The sequence below is a fragment of the Danio rerio genome, chromosome 19 (genome assembly GCF_049306965.1).
Source record: "Danio rerio strain Tuebingen ecotype United States chromosome 19, GRCz12tu, whole genome shotgun sequence".
In the NCBI taxonomy this organism is placed as follows: domain Eukaryota; kingdom Metazoa; phylum Chordata; class Actinopteri; order Cypriniformes; family Danionidae; genus Danio; species Danio rerio.
The window spans coordinates 10045944-10064192 of NC_133194.1; the positions used below are offsets into that span (position 1 = coordinate 10045944).

The window sequence follows — 18249 nt, forward strand, 5'->3', positions numbered from 1 at the left end:
TATCGCTTTGTTTTTTTATATTAATTTGCTTGATCTTTTTACGCAACATGGCAACACCGCTGTCATGTGATATGAACACATTTCCTGTACAGCAGCGATACACAAGCGCTGTCAGAGTAAAATCGAAACAAAACCGTGTCGCTTGTCAAATTTAACAAAGGGAAATACATAAACAGTTGATAATACCAAAGAAGACTGAAAACCACTGTAAAAAAGGGACAGTATGTGCTAACGTTACTGATTTGAAACGGACACCTGACGTCTCGCTGTAATGTTGGTCGGTTAGCTAGTTAGTGTTAACCGGTTGCGGCGTGATTTGTTTTGCTTGAATTGTGTTATAATAACTAGGAACTTACCGAACTGGATTGAGGTTTACCGGTAATTATCCGCTAAACAACACTGTTTCGCTTTGTATCTGGTCATCGCCTTTGAGTTAAACCTGTTTTTACATCTTGGCGAGATCTAAACCAGCACCAAGATGTCAAAATACACAACTTTTCCCGATTCGTCTGATGATCATAACCCATTTCAGGTAATGTTAATATATGCTGTTTTGGACTTTGTATGTGTATATTAGGGAACTGTGTGCGTTTCATTTGTGGCCTTATTTGTGAGGTGCCGTGGCTCTTGTGATGCTGTCATAAGACTGGACGCTTATTAGATGTCAGGCCATTCATACTGGGATAAGAGAATGTTCTTAAATGGTTGATCTCTTTTAATGCTTTTCATTCTGATCTAAATTTGACTAACCGGTTTCTGATGACTTGTTGCTCAAAGTGTAGCTGAATTAGATCAGTCAACCAATGAAATGAAAAGTTTCAGTTAAAAATATTATATTGTACGCCATGTGAAAATAGACCAAGTCTACTGGTACCAGTATCAATTTAATAAGTACTAGTATCTATTAAAACTATACTAGTATTCAATGTACTAGTGTTTATTTAATAGGTACTAGTATATATTAAGTACTTTATCAAATAAATAGGTACTAGTACAGGGGTGGCCAACCCTGTTCCTGGAGAGCCACCTTCTGCAGATTTCAGTTGCTACCCATATCAAACACACCTGCCTGTAATTATCACGTGGTGTTCACGTCCTAATTAATTGGTTCAGGTGTGTTTGATATGGGTAGCAACTGAAATCTGCATGAAGGTGGCTCTTCAGGAACAGGGTTGGCCACCCCTGTACTAGTATCTAAATAATAATTACTACAACCTAATGATTAACTACTAGTACATAAAAGTATGTACTAGTCCTGGAACATGTACTAATCAAAATAGAGGTAAAGTTAGTTTTATATTTGGATATTCAGATATTCTCCTTAATAATATAATTTCAGAAAAGTATTATTTACAAATTCTAAAATAGGGAAATCATATTAGCAGCTAATGACTGTCAAAGTACAACATTGTTCACAGTGAATTAGATATTGTTAATGTTGTTTAGAAGTCAGAATTGCATGCTAATTCCAATCGAATATTCAAGGTAACATGGTAAACTTCTAAATGAACGAATGTGCAAATATAAAACCAATTTTACCTCTATCTAGTCAAAATTGAATAGTTGATATCTCAATGATAGATCCCTATAGAAATTAAAGAAAAAAATTGAAACTAGCCATTTTATAGGTACTAGTATATAAAGAATAAGTACTAGTATCTATTTACTAGGTACTAGTATCTAATGAATGAGTACTAGTATCTAATAAAAAATAACTAGCTATTTAATAGGTACTAGTATCTAATGAATAAGTACTAGTACCTATTAAATAGATACTAGTCTAATGAGTGAGTACTAGTATCTAATAAAAAGTAACTAGTGTCTAATAAGTAAGCACTAGTATGTTTTAAAAAAAAGCACTAGTATCTAAAGAATAGGCACTGGTGTTTAAACACTTATCTAAAATGCTCTACTAGTATCTAAAAAATAAGAACTAGTAACATGAAAATTGATACTAGTATGGGTTATCGATTAAATATTACAACAGTTTGCCATACCAAGTCTGTATTAGTTAAGATTAGTGAAGAAAAACATGTAATAATATAAAAAGTTAAGAATTTAATTATTGGCAAAATAACAAATGTGTTGTAAAATGTGTTAAACTAATTAATATCAATACTATTATAGTAATAGTATTATCATTAATTAATTAATTATGTAAAGATCAGTATACATTTAAAAACATGTATTTTTTGCAAGCATGATTGCAAATTATTTTTAATGCATTTAGCCTGATTTTAGACTTCGTAATTGTTTAAAGGGTCACATAATACACCATGTTTTCTTCCCAGGAAGTTTAAACAGTATTTTAAAGGGATAGTTTACCCAAGTGGTTGTGAACCTTTATGAATTTCTGTTTTCTGTTGAAGACAAAACAAGATATTTGGAAGAATGTTGGAAAAACCAGCCATTGACATTCATAGTAAAGGGTCAAAGCTATGGACATTAATGGCTGTTTTTCCATCAGCATTCTTCAAATTATCTTCTTTTGTGCTCAACAGAAGTTTGAATTTCTTTCTTAAGTTTTTAAGAAAGCCACTTAAACAGGTTTGGAACCAGTTATTATGTAAATTATTATATTTGGGTGATCTGTTCCTTTAAGTAACACAACCTTTTAAACTTATAAGAGAGGCATATAATTTATTAATATAATAATTAATATTATTGAGGTTATTTTGGACCTGGATTTGTTTAAAGTACCTTTAAGTGCCTTTGAAAGTGTATCATTGCCTAAACCATAGCTTTTTATTCATATTAAACAATTTCAAGACTGAATTTTGTTGATAAATTCATATATTTATCTGTTAACATTAGCTTTTTTAAATCTGAAAGTGAATGTTAATGCAAATATAATTTAATTTATAACTTGCTTTTTTTGAAGACTGAACTGTTTTTGAGAAATAACAAATTAAACACTTTTATTCTATTAATTTCAGGGGTGGATACTTACAGTAGTTTAAAAAAAGAAAGAAATGTGTACAATATTCTCAGTGAAAGTTTGTGAGCTTACATTCTCAGATCCACCATGAGCCTGGCTTAACAAATATTATTTCTTTGTGCATCTTCAGCCCAGATATTCAATCACTATCCTCCATGTTCTGCCAATGAGCTGAAAGCTGTGTTTCCTCTATATTTGCAGGATCCATCAGTGACTCAGCACAGCAGCAACACTGGCTATGCCACGCTGGACCTCTACAACCCATTCGACAACAACCAAACAGCGGTAAATGCTCCCATTCTAATCAACACCAGTATCCAGCGGACTGTGTTTACATAGAAGCAGCGTACACTCCAAATATTATTTTTGCTGCTTTTTCAAACTACTTGTATGAAATGAGCTGAAACAACATAATTCTTCAGATTTGTTTGAGACAACTTCATTGTTTTCTGTTCAATCCAATTAAATTTGTAAAAACTGTTAACTTAATTGATTTTTGTTGGGACAAGATGAATAAATCATGTGTAACCCTACTTTTTGACAGTGTAGTCTTTAAAGCAGTATTTCTCAACCATGTTCTTGGGGGACCACCAGTTTTGCACATTTCCATGTCTCCTTAACCAAAAACACCTGATTTAGATCATCAGCTCATTAGCAGAGACTGAACGACCTGTAATTGGAGTAACAGACAAAGGTGACATCCAAAACATGCAGTGTTGGCAGTCCTCTTAGAACGTGGTTGAGAAACACTACTTTAAACTGGCAGTTCAGCCAAAAATTCCTTTTTATTTACACTTAAAGGTTCAGTGAAGTTCTTGGAAATGTGCATTTTCTTAAACGGAGGGCGGGACATATAGCAGCCCCTCCCCTTTAAAAACAGCCAATAGAGATTTGTTTTTAATGCAGAGTGGTTTAGCTCAAGCACATCAAATGAAAAGCAAATGAGAAGCATCTTGAAGGGGGCAGGATATGCTAGATACTATAAAGCAGGGATGTCAAACTCAATTCCTGGAGGGCCGCAGCTCTGCACAGTTTAGTTCCACTTCCAACCCTGCTTCAACAAACTTACTGGTAGGTTTCAAACAAGCCTGAAGGAGTCAATTGCTTTGATCAGGTGTGTTAAATTAGGGTTGGAACTAAACTGTGCAGGGCTGCGGCCCTCCAGGAATTGAATTCGACATCCCTGCTATAAAGTATTTGATTGGTCAGAAGATTTGATGATGTGATATAAACATTATATATAAACATAAACATTTAGCCGGAAGTTTGTATAGTTTATATAAGGTTTATATATGAAAAATATGAATTTTGTCACTGATTTTGCAGCACACTAGCTTTTAGAATTCCTTAAACCGTACTTAAAATTTATCTAAAAAACTTTATTTTCATTTCACAGAACTTTTAAGTGGTTCTAAATTTATTTATTTCTTCTGTTGAACACAAAGCGAGAGATTTTGAAGATACCGGCAGTCTTTGACTTCCATATTAGGAACAAAAAGCATACTATGAAAGTCAATGGCTTCTGCTTTATAACATTATTCAAAACATATTTATTTGTGTTCAACAGAAGAAAGAAACTCAAACAGGTTTGGAACAAGCGCATGATGACCGATTTTTCAATTTTGAGTCAATAACCCCTTTAATTATTAATACGTCACATGATGGGAGTACAATAGATTGCAAGAACTTTCAATTCTGTTTTAAATTTAGTTACCTGTGCAGGATAAAATGGTCCTGTCAGAACCCTTTGTCATTGTGTTTTGTAATTATTACTTTAGTAAATGATTACTATTGTGTTTATTACTTACTTGTGCTTATTATTTACACTTGTATTAAGTTGATAATTACAGTTTTTTGCTTGTTGTTTTGGGTAATGAAGCCTCCACCTCCCTATGAAGCCACATCTCCTGCTGCGCCCCCTGCCCAAACGCCTCCCAGCAGGACCACGCCAACTGAACCCAGGAACTATGGATCCTACGGGTCACAGGTGCTGTTTGATTTGATACTACTTATTACTTTTATGGATTAAAATATAATTTCCATTCCAAAAAATTACTATATTAAAGCCAATAATTCCCTCGTCAACTCTTATAAAGCACTGTTTTATTATCTGTTAGATTTAAACTAATCATTAGTTTAATGCGATTATTCAGTGTTAAGTGTGTAATTAAGCTGATTTAACAGTCACATATGTTTAATGCTTGGATAATTGTGTTTTAAAATATATCGTAAAAAAAATGAAAAATATTTTGTTTCCAAAGAGAGAAATTAATTCTTTTTTTTCAGCAAGAGTGCATTAAATTAATAAAATGTGGCAGTAGAAAGATTTCTAGTTTTACAAAATAACAAACGCTGCACTTTGTATTAATCAAAGTATATTATGGTTTAATAACATCATTATTAAGCAGTAACAACTGTTATCAACATTGATGCCAAGAAGAAATCAACACTAAATCGGCATATTTTAAGGGTTTCTGAAAGATGCAAACTGATGCTGAAATTTTGCTTTGTCAAAATAAGAATACATTCGAATATGAAATACATTTAAATACAAAAAATATATATATTTTAATAAATTGTACTCTTATTTCACAATATAATCTTTGAAAACAAAATCTTTCTGACTCCAGCCTTTTGAATGGTTAAAAAGTATTTTTAAACTCTTACTATTTTGCTTTTCTCTAAAACAATATAGTAATCATGCACCAGTAGTCTAAAAATAAAACAAATCAAATCAAACAAAATTATCCAAGTCAAAAAAAAAGATAAAATAATTTAAATATTTAATTATTATATAATATTTTTACGATATATTTTAAAACACAATTATCCAAGCATTAAACATATGTGACTGTTAAATCAGCTTAATTACACAATTAACACTAAATAATCGCATTAAACTAATGATTAGTCTAAATCTAACAGATAATAAAACAGTGCATGTGAAAAAGCATGTTCTGAAATATGTTCTAAAATTATATGTATTCTATAAAATATACATTCTTTCTATATGTTCTTTATATAATTATTTTTATTATATTATATTTTATATATAATATAATAGAATATAGTGTATAATTTCATTCAATACAGTATAATCCATATAATATAGCGTATAATAAATATTACAGTGCATAATAATGTTGTATAATATTCAACTGCTTATAAAGCTAAAAGTTTAAACGAAAAAGTTATTTGTTTTCACCATTTAACACACTATCTACATTTATCACAGCAATCTAATATTATTAGTGCCCATTTTATGCTTATTAAAGTAATAGCGACAGGAAAGTACTAGGCATTTCATGACTTATTAACTGGCCTCTCTCTGTTTCAGTCTGCAGTAAATGCCACCACAGCAGATCTGTTGAAGAAGCAGGAGGAGCTGGAAAGAAAAGCACAGGAGCTGGAGAGAAGAGAAAGAGAGCTGAATGCTCATGCACTTGGATCTGGAGCCTGTGAGTGAGGGAATCAGAGAAAATAGCTTGATATTATTGAGATAATTAATGTAATTATATGTAAAGGAAATGATTTGACTTTTACTGCTGGCATTGTGTATATATGTGATGGCAGTTTTCAGTTTGTTTTGCTTTTAATAATCCTTGTAATGCTTAAAATGACTCAAAATTTTAAAACTCACATTGGGACGACTTAACATCCAGCCACAATTTCGTAAAATTGTGAAAATTTCTTCATAAATTGCGCTTATCTACATGCATTATGGAAGTCTTTTGAACAAAAAAAAACTTTCAGCTGCTGAAAAAGTGAAGATCTCTCAGCTCAATTTGCACATTTTGTCATATTTAATTCTACATTTAATTAAGCAGCCACAACAATCAACACAGAAAATGATATTAGCAAGCAGTGTGTTTAAAAACCACAGGTTTCAATGTAATCAAGATTAGTGGAACATGCTATGCTAACTCATTTAAATTTGTCAGCTTGAGAAAGCATTGCTTTAATGTTTAAAAGAGCTTTATAATCTAAACATTCAAACTTATAAAGTCGTAAGAACGTTTCTAACATGTTTAGGCATGTTGGCTGACACATTTATGTGTATAAAAACACAGCTAGCATGAGGATAGGATGTTTTACCACTGTCAAGGATGTGAAACTTACATGTTATCATATTCCTAGGCTGGCTAATGGGTTTTAGCATGCTGCTAATCTAAACTACCACGTTATTAAAATGTTTTAGGATGTTTTACCTGTTAGCTCATTTAAACACTAGCTAGCATGTTTCTGGCAATCTTATCCCACATTGGCAGTATGTGTTAGCATGAACATCTTTATCACTTTGTTAGCATTATTAGCTTGTTATTACATGTACATGTATTAGCTTGTTTGAATTTTTTATGTATTATATTATGCTGCTAGCTACGTGTATTTAAATGTGTTTGCACGGATTAGCATATTTATTGTCTTTTGTTTAACATGTTGTTACTGTGAATTAGCCCTGATATGCTTTTAAAATGTTGCTAGCATATATGTTGACATACTTCTTCCATATTGTTAACATTAGCACATTGTTAGCATAAATTACCACTTTAACATATCCTTAATAAAAGTTAGCATGTCTCTAGCATGTTTTTGACATTTTGCTATTAGCATACATTAGCATTTTATCGCACACAGTTTAACATGAATTGAAGTCATGTTGCTTGCATGTTTAGGGATATGCTAGCATGAGTCAACACTTTTCCAGTATGAATTTGTATGCTGTTACCATGTCTTTAGCATGCTCAGAATGTTGTTAGCATCAATTAGCCAGGGTTGACACACAGATATAATGTTAAACACTTGTCTCAGATATTTTTATTGTATATTTATGTATGAGTATGAACATCTTTAACATTATTAGTTTGGTGTTACATGTCAGCTTGTTTTAACTTTTTTCATGTTTTTATCATGTTGCTAGCTACATGTTTTTACATTTAACTGTGTTAGCATGGATTAGCATATTTATCTACTTTAGTTTAACATGTTGTTTCTGTGAATTAGCCCTGATATGCTTTTAAAATGTTGCTAGCATACATTTGCATTATGTTGACAATATTATTACATGCATGTTGTTAACATCACGACATTGTTAGTATAAATTACCATGTTTAACACATTGTCAGCACGAGTTGGCATGTCTCTAGCATGTTTTTGACATTTTGCTATTAGCATACATTAGCATTTTAGCACACACAGTTTAACATGAATTGAAGTCATATTGCTGGCATGTTTAGGGACACACTAGCATGACTCAACACTTTTCTAGTATGAATTTGCATGCTATTACTGTGTCTTTATGTTGCTAGCATCAATTAGCCAGTTTTGACACAGACAACATGCTTAACACTTGTTTCTGACATTTTAGTACATGTTTGGCTTTTGATAACTTGTTAAAAAATGTTGGTAGCATGAATTGTTGTTAGTATATTGTTTCCATAATTACTACAAAGCTAGCATGAATTAGCAAGTTGCTGGTATGTTTGAGCGCATTGCTAGAATTTACATGCTATTAACGTTTTATAATCATAACTAGTTTTAACACTTTGCTGGCATATTTCTGTTCATATTGTTGGATCCTGTTAAAGAATCCACTTTAGGGAAAGACAGATAGACATAACCCTGCTGAAAAATCCAGCTTAAACCAGCCTTGGCTGGTTGGCTGGTTTTAGCTGGTTGACCAGCCTGGTTTTAGAGGGGTTTTGGCCATATCCAAGCTGGAAAATGACAAGCTAAATCCAGCTAAAACCAACTTGACCAGCCTGGTTTAAGCTAGACATAGCGAGTATTAACTGGGCTTCCACCCTGGCTAGGCTGGTCAAGCTGGTTTTAGCTGGTCATCTCCCAGCCTGACCAGCTAAAACCAGGCTGGAAATGGCTGGAAACCAGCCTGGAAATGGCCAAAACCCCTCTAAAACCAGCCTGGTCGACCAGCTAAAACCAGCCAACCAGCCTAGTCTGGTTTAAGCTGTTTTTTTAGTAGGGAAAGCAAGCATATTTTCAGAACCGGAGTAATTATTTGGATGGGTTTCTGAAATTGCTGGTCAGGGTTATGATGAAGGCGCAGAGATGGATGAGAACTGAATGAGAGAGGAGGGGATGAAGAAACGGGATAGTTAAAAAGATGACAGTGATGGATGAGTGGTATTTTCAAAAGAGTGTGATTTAGACCTTGGCAGTAATGAACAGGACATTAATAGAGTGATGTTAGCGCGTATGATTGATGAATGGGGAAATTAATCTCTTTCTGTGTTCCTCTCCCTCAGCACGTCAGAATAATTGGCCCCCATTGCCCTCCTTCTGCCCGGTGGGACCGTGCTTCTATCAGGACATTAATCTGGAGATTAGCCAAAGCTTCCAGCGCACCGTCACCACCATGTACTACTACTGGATGTGTAAGTTTGTTTCAGTTTAGCACGTATTGTCATTTGCAGTGTATGGATGGCTTTGGTTTTTGTTTTTTTTCTCTCCAGCATTTTAGCCAAGACTTTAGTCATGAATGTATCTTCTGTTCTTTTAGATTGATAGTTTTTATTGTGGTGATTGACCAATATATTGGACAAACTGATTATTCAGGCAGTATTTGACCATTTATAAAGCACATTTCATACACAATAGTATTTAAAGTGCTTTACATAAACAGGAATAGGAACAAGTATAAGAAAAATGTAATTATTTAAAAACTGATTAAAATGTGTGAAGAACAGGTTTTAAAGGTATGTAAAAGAAAAGAAAGACATAATAGTGTGATCTGTCAGATGTAGCACAGTGCTCATTCAGTAAAGGCGCAGCTAAACAGATGTGTTTCCAGTCTTGATTTGCATGTGCCTAATGTTGGAGCACATCTGATCATTTCTGGAAGCTGATTCCAGCAGCTAAAAGTAGATTCACCCTGTTTTGACTGAACTCTTGGAATTTCTCATTTACATGATCCTAATGATCTGAGTGATCTGTTAGGTTTGTATTCAGTGAGCATATCTGTAATGTATTGAGGTACTAGGCCATTTAGTGATTTATAGACAAGTAATAGTACTAAGTAATAGTGTAAAGGAGCCTGAGGTTTGATGTGCTCTGATTTTCTGGTTTTGGTCAGAACTGTCAGAACCAGTCAGATATGTCTAACTGTCTTTTAGGGAAGGTCAGTGAGGAGGCTGTTACGGTAATCTATTCTGCTGGTGATAAAAGCATGAGTTTCATCCTGGAAATAAATAATAAATAATCTAACTCTTGCAATGTTTTTGAGATGATTTAGTTACTTCTTCACAGATAGTAATTCATAGATACTATTTTAACTGTTACTGTTGTCTCTTGACTGAGACAAACCATTTAATTTTACTTTCCTGTGTTTAAAATGACTTCTAATAGATGTAAGTTTTATTAATATAGTTCATTAATAGATTACAAAAGTCTTCACCTGACTAGGTGCAATAGCTATCAAATAATAAGTTGTAAGAACTCTTGTTCTGTTTTAGGACATTTAATCCATAATTATTATTCTAGCGTTGGGGAATTATTGATGTTTTACTAATAGCTTGTTCCTTTTCGTTCTCGATCTAAAATTGAGTTAAAGTTTTAGCCTTTTTGGTGTACTTTATTCATATTGATGTCATTTGTTGTGGTTATTTTTATACACCTTGTTAGATTAGTTGAAATAAGATTTGGCTAGGTTTTTTCACTCACCATTTATTATATTTTATTGAACAGTAATGATTTTTAGTTGTGTTATTTTCATTTTAGTTAACTTAAACTACTAGGGCTGTGTGATTTGGGGAAAATATCTAATTGTGATTTTTCCGACAGATATTGCGATTACTATTTGATTTGCGATTTATTTTTGTGGTCAAGCCTCAGGTCAATAATCTGTAAGCCGTGGCAACAATTTTGCAACTGCTCTTAAAAATTTCCTGTTATTGTTTGGTGTCTGTGATTTTGAAACCAAAATATTCCCATATTACCTATGTCCTGTTTTTCTTTGATATTACTGTCTATTAATGCTTCGGAAGCAGCAGACGCCATTATCCCAATTGTCCGCCCTTTCCTTTTTGTTGTTTTGTTTTTTATTGTGGGCTTTCCGCATAGTTTGGTTGCGCATTTCTGATTGGACAGAATGAAAGTGTGCTCACTTAATTGGCTAGTAAGGCTATCACACAAAGATGGCAGCCACACATTTGCTCTAGGCAGGGAAAATTAAATAATACGTATATATTTCATACCACAGCCTTTTGGGATTAGCTAATAGCTAATCGCAATGTTTCAAATTGTGATTCAATTTTGATTTATCCCACAGCCCCAATAGCTACTCTTAATTGTAAAGTGCATTGTTGGGTCATTGTTATTTTTTATGATCTTCTTCATGCTAAAATGTGTTATCTGATTGATTTAAATAATTTTTTATATTCCTTAGTATTTTTTTTATTTTGTATTTTTTTAAACACATTGACAAGCTACTTATGCTATTTATTTGACAAATATGCTATGTAAAGTAACGTTTATCAGTAATAGTAGTTTAATGTTCATATGGCAGGTAAATAAATAAATACTGATCCAAATATTTAAACACTTGCTTTAGTTTCATCATGCTTGTCAAGTTTATTGGTCAACCACTACATGAGCGTGTGCTTTTACTTCCCAGTCTTCAGTTTTCCTTTGTTCTTATCTTTCTCTCCTCTTTTCCCCAATTCTCTCGTCTTTCTCATCTTGTAGTCACAGCATGCACTCTGCTCATTAACCTCATCTCCTGTTTGGCTGTCTTCTGTGTGGATCCCAATAATGGAGTGGGCTTTGGTCTTGCCATTCTCTGGTTTCTCCTCTTCACCCCCTGCTCCTTCGTCTGTTGGTACAGGCCTGTGTACAAAGCCTTCAGGTACGTACCAACATAGTCTCTTGCTGAGAGTGAAACCTAATTCTTTTTTTCAAAACAGTTGTTATAAAAGTAGTAAGTGCATTTAAAAACAATAAAGGACCTGATATTCTCTCTGTTAGCAAATTTTGTAAATGTACATTCCTTTATTTATATAGCACTTTTCTAGACAGTCAAAGTGCTTTACACATTGAGGGGAATCTCCTCATCCACCAACAGTGTGCAGCATTCCACCTGGATGACAGGACAGCAGCTATATTGCGCCAGACCGTAATTTATGCATGTAAATTAAGCTGAATATTGAGTAGGGGGTGGGGCTTTTATTTGCACATCATTACCTTATAGCAAACTAATGGTGAGAGGGGAGTGGTTGAGAATATTGTCTCGGAAGCAGTCAAACTGACATCAACAGAGTAGGACGGCCACTTCAAACGCGGAAGCACATAGTCAAACGTTGATTACCAAAACAAACAAATGAACACACTTTTTTGATGTGTTCATTTGCACTCATTAATTGTTTACCCAAAGAAAACATTGGAACATTGTTTCACTAAGTATTCTTTACAAAATTTAGCTGAAATGCTTACATTATTGATCACTGATTCTAATTGATATGCCATCCGAGTGTGTTTCCAAGCGTCATCATGCAATTCTGTTCTCTGTTTCTCAACAGGAGTGACAGTTCCTTCAACTTCTTTGCATTTTTCTTTGTGTTCTTCGCCCAGTTGGTGCTTTATGTTATGATGACTATTGGGATCCCAGGTTGGGGTTTCAGGTGAGTGTGCCAACAAATCTGCCAATAATATTGATTACCTGTTTCTAGTAATTCCATCTGTGCATCTGGCTACTGGTTTGTTACTCTCTAATATTCTCTCTTTCCTGTGTCTCAGTGGATGGATCGTGAGTTTAGCCGCTCTCAGCACGAGTAAGGCCGTGGGTGCCATCATGATGATGAACGCTGTGCTCTTCACTGCACAGTTGGCTATGGGAATAGTGCTGCTCAAGAGGGTAAATCAGCTGCGGTTGGACTTTTAGGGGAACATATTGCGTCTAAAAGCCAGTGGAAAGCACGAGCGCATCGCTTCCTTCTCCATTTTCAACACGTTTTGGGCTTGCGCTGCTTTGCCGTTTGATGTTTTTCGGTTGATGACAAGCTGACACAACATTGCTGCAAAACTCTTAAGTTTTATTTATGGAGAAAATATTAAAAGCACTGCAGTGTTTGGCTGTTTGTGTAAGTAATTAGTCTACCGAAGTGTGTATATTACACACAAAGTGTGCGTCACTCCCAACATATTATACTTCGGAAATAACAAATTTGCACTCGCAGAAAAATGTGACATGTGAATGGTCCCATAAGGGGGTCGCACACAGAATATGCCACTCGACGCCACGCAGCGCGCCATGCATTTTAGAATTCTAAACATAGATTTTTATTAGAGTTCGCGCACTGGCGCTGCAAGGACACAGAGTCTGAACAGTTTCATCTTAAATAACTTGCGAATGTGCGTGTGTGCGATACATCCAAATTTCATGTGCGCACCTTGTCGTGGTGCATCCGGTGTGTGAGCTGCTTTACTCATTCACTGGCTGTCAAATTAGGGTTTTAAAGGAATACTAAAAAAGTTTTTCAAAAAGTTTGCAACATTCCTTGAGATAAACAGTTGAGTTTTATATTTTTAAATCCATTTATCTGATCTCCAAGGGGCCTCATGTACGAAGACTTGCGTTGAATTCATACTAAAACATTGCGGACGCACTAAGCTGTAAGTGTGCGTACACAGTAAAAAATTCAGATGTATGAAACACTGCATACTCGGAATCCCATGCATATTGGCTTTGCACATCCGAATAAACGTGAAACTGAGTGCACGTGCTCCCTCCCTGCCTCCTCCCCTTAATAAATATGGTAATGACTCTACTTTGCCAAAACCAAACAAAAATCAATGGCAAAAGCAAGCAATAGAAACTTCACAGAATATGTATTAGAGGTGCTCCAATCAGAGGTAGACCGATTATTTATTTGCTTAGTGCTATTTGATTAGTGTTATTTGCAAGTTTGTCCTCCAGAATTAATAACAAAAGCAATTTTTTAAATAAATAACCAGTAACAAAAAAAGTTTTCCCCATTTTATATTTAAAAAAAAATAGCTGTCCACATGATAACGTAAAAGCGCACTGTGGTGGATTTAAAGGTCATGCCGAAGCAACAGGTGGCGATAATGACACTTTTATGCTGGGTTCACACCAAATGGGAGAATTAAGTATTGTCGCAAATAAACTGCATACAAGTCAATGCAAACGTGGGAACGGAGGCAGATTACCATTATGAACAACACGGAATATGCGACGTGTTTGCAACGAACCTGCAGGATTTGCCTCAGTCAAGTCTTCTGTGTTTGGTGTGAACCCAGCCGTGTTGACCAATCATTCATTCATTTTTCTTCGGCTAAGTCCCTTATTTATCATGGGTTCCCACAGCAGAATGAACCGCCGACTATTCCAGCATATGTTTTACGCAGCGGATGCCCTTTCAGCTGCAACCCAATACTGGGAAACACACCCACTCATACGCTATGGCCAATTTAGTTTGTTCAATTCACTTATAGCGCATGTCTTTACTCCACACAGAAATGCCAACTGGCCCAGCTGGGACTCAAACTAGCAACCTTCTTGCTGTGAGACAGCAATGCTAACCACTGAGTCACTGTGCCGCCGTTTTTGACCAATCAGAAAGGAGAAAACAGCGTGCACGCTGGCGTCATGAGGCGAAAAACTCTAGTTGTAATGTCCACATGACCATACTCTGTACCCAGAGTTTTCTGAAAGTTTCTGTTTTAGTCACCAGATATTTCGTTTTCATGTGGACAAACAGCGAAACCACGCAGAAAAATAGTGGCGTTTTGAAAATACCCGTGTTCACTAAATTCAAACTAGTTCGCTAGATACAATAGCTAAATTCATTTGATTAGATTAATACATTTTTAAGTAAACATTCACTGGTTAGATGCGCTAGTAGCACACTTGAGGACATCTGCTGTTTACAATAGGTTAATGCCGAATAAATCATTCGTCAGTGTGGACGCAAAAAAATGTATCATTTATTTATATAGTTATATCACACTTGGCATGGACAGCCTTTAAAGCTATTAAAGGTCCCGTGAAGTGCTTTGAAATGTGCACTTATATTCGATGTTTTACGTAATCTCAACCGAAACATGAAGAGAGGGTGGGACATAATGTAGCTCCTCCCTCTTTTTAAAAACAGCCAATAGTGTTTGTTTCTTCATCGTTCTGTCAGTGACAACAAGTGCATCAAATGAAAAGCAAATGAGAAGCGTCTTGAAGGGGCGGGGCATGTTAGATACTAGAGAGCATTTGATTGGTTATGATGTGACGAGAAACTGAATTATGAGGTGAGGTGAATAAAACCGTTGAACCATTTAGGTGGAGGTGACAAACTACAAATTTTACATGTTTATATCAGTTTATATCTTATAAATGTGAATTTTGTCACAGTTTTGGAGCACACTAGCTTATAGATATCCTAAAAATCCTTTAAACAGCACTTTATGCTTAATTATTTTTAGTTTATTTAATAGATTTATTTTGAATGCTAATTGCTTGCGTTTGTCTTCCCGCAGGTTCATTCTATGTACAGACAGACCGAGGCGAGCTTTGAGAAAGCCCAGGCTGAGTTCGCCACCGGTGTGCTGTCCAATCAGGCCGTGCGCCAGGCAGCCACCAACGCCACCGTTTCCGCCGCACAGGGTGCCTTCACTGCACCCCGATAGAGGAAAACAAATGAGGTTCAACGGCATCACTGGTTAAACAGCCTTGAGACAAAGTGACTTATTCTAGCACACTTAGTCAACCAACACACTTGCATGCACACCAGGTAAAACAAACTCATAACCATAGTAAAACTACACTGGACTTCTTTTTGAATTCGTTTATTGGTTCAGCCGTGTAAAAAGGATCTTGATTTGAAATGATGGTTTTTACATATGTACTCCATCGATCACGCTAGAAAAAGTCACTCATAATTCTAAAGATAACAAAAATACCTAAGACCCCCGAGTTTGTCTCTCTTTACATCCCTAAAGCTTGTGTAAGGTCTCGTTAGCAGACGTGCCACATTCTGCCTTCACTTTATCCTTGACTTTCTTCCTTATTGTGTGTAAATAGCTGTTAACGGCCATGAAAGGGATACAAAAAAATAAAGCTGAACTTGCCAAACGTTTTTCTTCAGAAGTCGAGGAATATCATAGTTTAGAGATTTATGATTCACTTGATTAGTCTGTTGGTGGGTGGATTTCTTGCTTTGACTTTTATTTATGAAAACGCATGTTCAACTACTGTATTTACCTCTTTGACACCTGACTAATGGTTTATTTTCCTGAACTAGAGCTTCGGATTACTGAATCAAACTTGATACGTTGATATAAAACTCCAGTTTTCTTATCAAACTACAGTTGCGGAGATCGTTGTGGCCAAAATATGTATTGCTTTTGTGATTTGTAGCCTTTTTTTTCCACAAACCTTTGTCCTACACTATAGTAAATGCCTAAATGAAGTATTATTTGGTTGTTTTACTGTTATTGTATTGCTGCTGTATGTTCTTGTGTTTGTCACTGTGTTATTTGTTTTATTAAAATTCATGAATATGCATCTTACGCAGTTCGTATTTGGATGACTCGGTTTAGTTCGATTTAGAGGTAGTTGGATGTTGGCGCTGGGACTTACCCGCTACATTTTCGTGTTGCGATTATTGCTGTTGCTTTTATCATGATGTCATATTATTACAATATTGACTTAAGCTGCAAAGAATTGCCTTTTTGAATGGGTATAGTAACGACAACAATTCTCAATTGCTTTTTGTATACATAAATGCATAGAATGTATTCTAAAGTATATTAAGTATATAACTGTATATAAAACTAATACAATAAGTAACACTTTACATAGCTCCATTTGTTTGTAACGTTAGTTAAATACTTTTTTTAAAGCATTTATTAGTCTAAGATTATGTTTAATAACTAATCTGTATCAAAAGCAGTGTTTACTTTTGTAAAGCTATAAAGTTTAAAGGGGTGGTCCGGAGTGTATTTTTGTTAAGGCTTGGTTGTGTTCATAAGATTCAAAGTAAAAAAAAAATGTTAATTACCTTATTTTTTTCGTATATCTTACTTTGATTATATACAGCTACTTACATGAAAACAATTGACATATTTCCTAGATCCTCCGAAAGCTCGCCTCATGAGGCGCTGATTGGTCAGCTAACATAATGTGCTGTGATTCGCGGATCGGCTCCACGTCACCAGATAAAGCGACACAAATCTAATACCACACACTGTGCCTCCGCTGTGTATATACTTAAGTCAGAGTAGCTGTTAGCCGTATGAGTTTGAGCCTGAAACAGACAGAAAATTAAAAGGATGATACTCACACCTGCTCTCTAAATTAAAATCTGACTAGCGTCCTTCACATATATTCGAGTTATACGCATGTGTAAGTAATATAAAACATTAACATATCTTTTGAGAGTTTATTTAAGATGTAGAATGCAGGGAAAGTGGCTGCATAGAGAGACTGCAGCGCTGGTGAAGATTGTGTGTGTGTGTACAGCGGTTTGACTGATAATAATATGAATTTGTATCTAAATTGTTAGCGGTGCCAAACAGCATTTCCCATTGTTTACTTCCTCGCAACAACATACTGTTAATGCTAGAAAGTGTGCATGTTATAGATCAATTTGAACAAATAAAAATACTTGCAGGTTGAGGCTCACAATCCACAGATTCGTCAATTATGGTTGGAGCTGCTCCTTCTTTAAGGAGGTTTTAGCCAAATCCAGCACTGAACTGGGAGAGATTCTGGAAGCTGTCCTTTGTCAAATGCTTGCTATATATATTTTTTATAATTCTCTGGAACATAATTAAAATTAAACTGTAAGCACTTCTCTCTTTGTGTCTTGTCCTTTGGAAGCTCAAATACAGAAACAGAACAAGCTCTGTGGAAATGGCAGCGTTTGGACGGCATTTTAAGTTTTCTCTGCTAAAGCATTACAGCGCCTCTGGCCACACCCCTTTGCTGCGCAGGGTGTATGCATATAGTGAATGAATCGTTTTTGATCTCATTAACCCAGATGTATATTTTTTTAGTCTCCAAATTTCATTCGCTGTAGGCTTTGCTAAGCTAACTCTGTAAAAGCCAATGTCTCCTTTTGCATTGAACTTTAAACGTATTACATTCAGAGATGTTTTTTATGTTCACACAGCTTACACATTAACTAAAGTTTAAAATATGATATCGTAGTGGACCACCCCTTTAATAAATATGCAAATGCTGTTGTAATAAACGCCTCTGTGAATACAACAATATGAATATTCTTAAAAGTCATTCTAAGAGCTAAAATTATAATTATTCAAAATATTTTGAAGTGCCCTTAATA

General features: G+C 35.0%; 1 protein-coding gene across 1 annotated transcript; it reads left to right on the forward strand.

Annotated features, from left to right (window-relative positions):
* Positions 1-209: 209 nt before the first annotated feature.
* On the forward strand, positions 210-16377 carry scamp3 (secretory carrier membrane protein 3). Its single transcript, NM_001007345.1, is given in 9 exon segments — positions 210-532; positions 3140-3223; positions 4818-4925; positions 6276-6396; positions 9202-9330; positions 11639-11798; positions 12469-12570; positions 12686-12803; positions 15440-16377. Coding segments are annotated over 9 exon segments (1026 nt in total). The 5' UTR covers positions 210-478; the 3' UTR covers positions 15590-16377.
* Positions 16378-18249: the final 1872 nt, after the last annotated feature.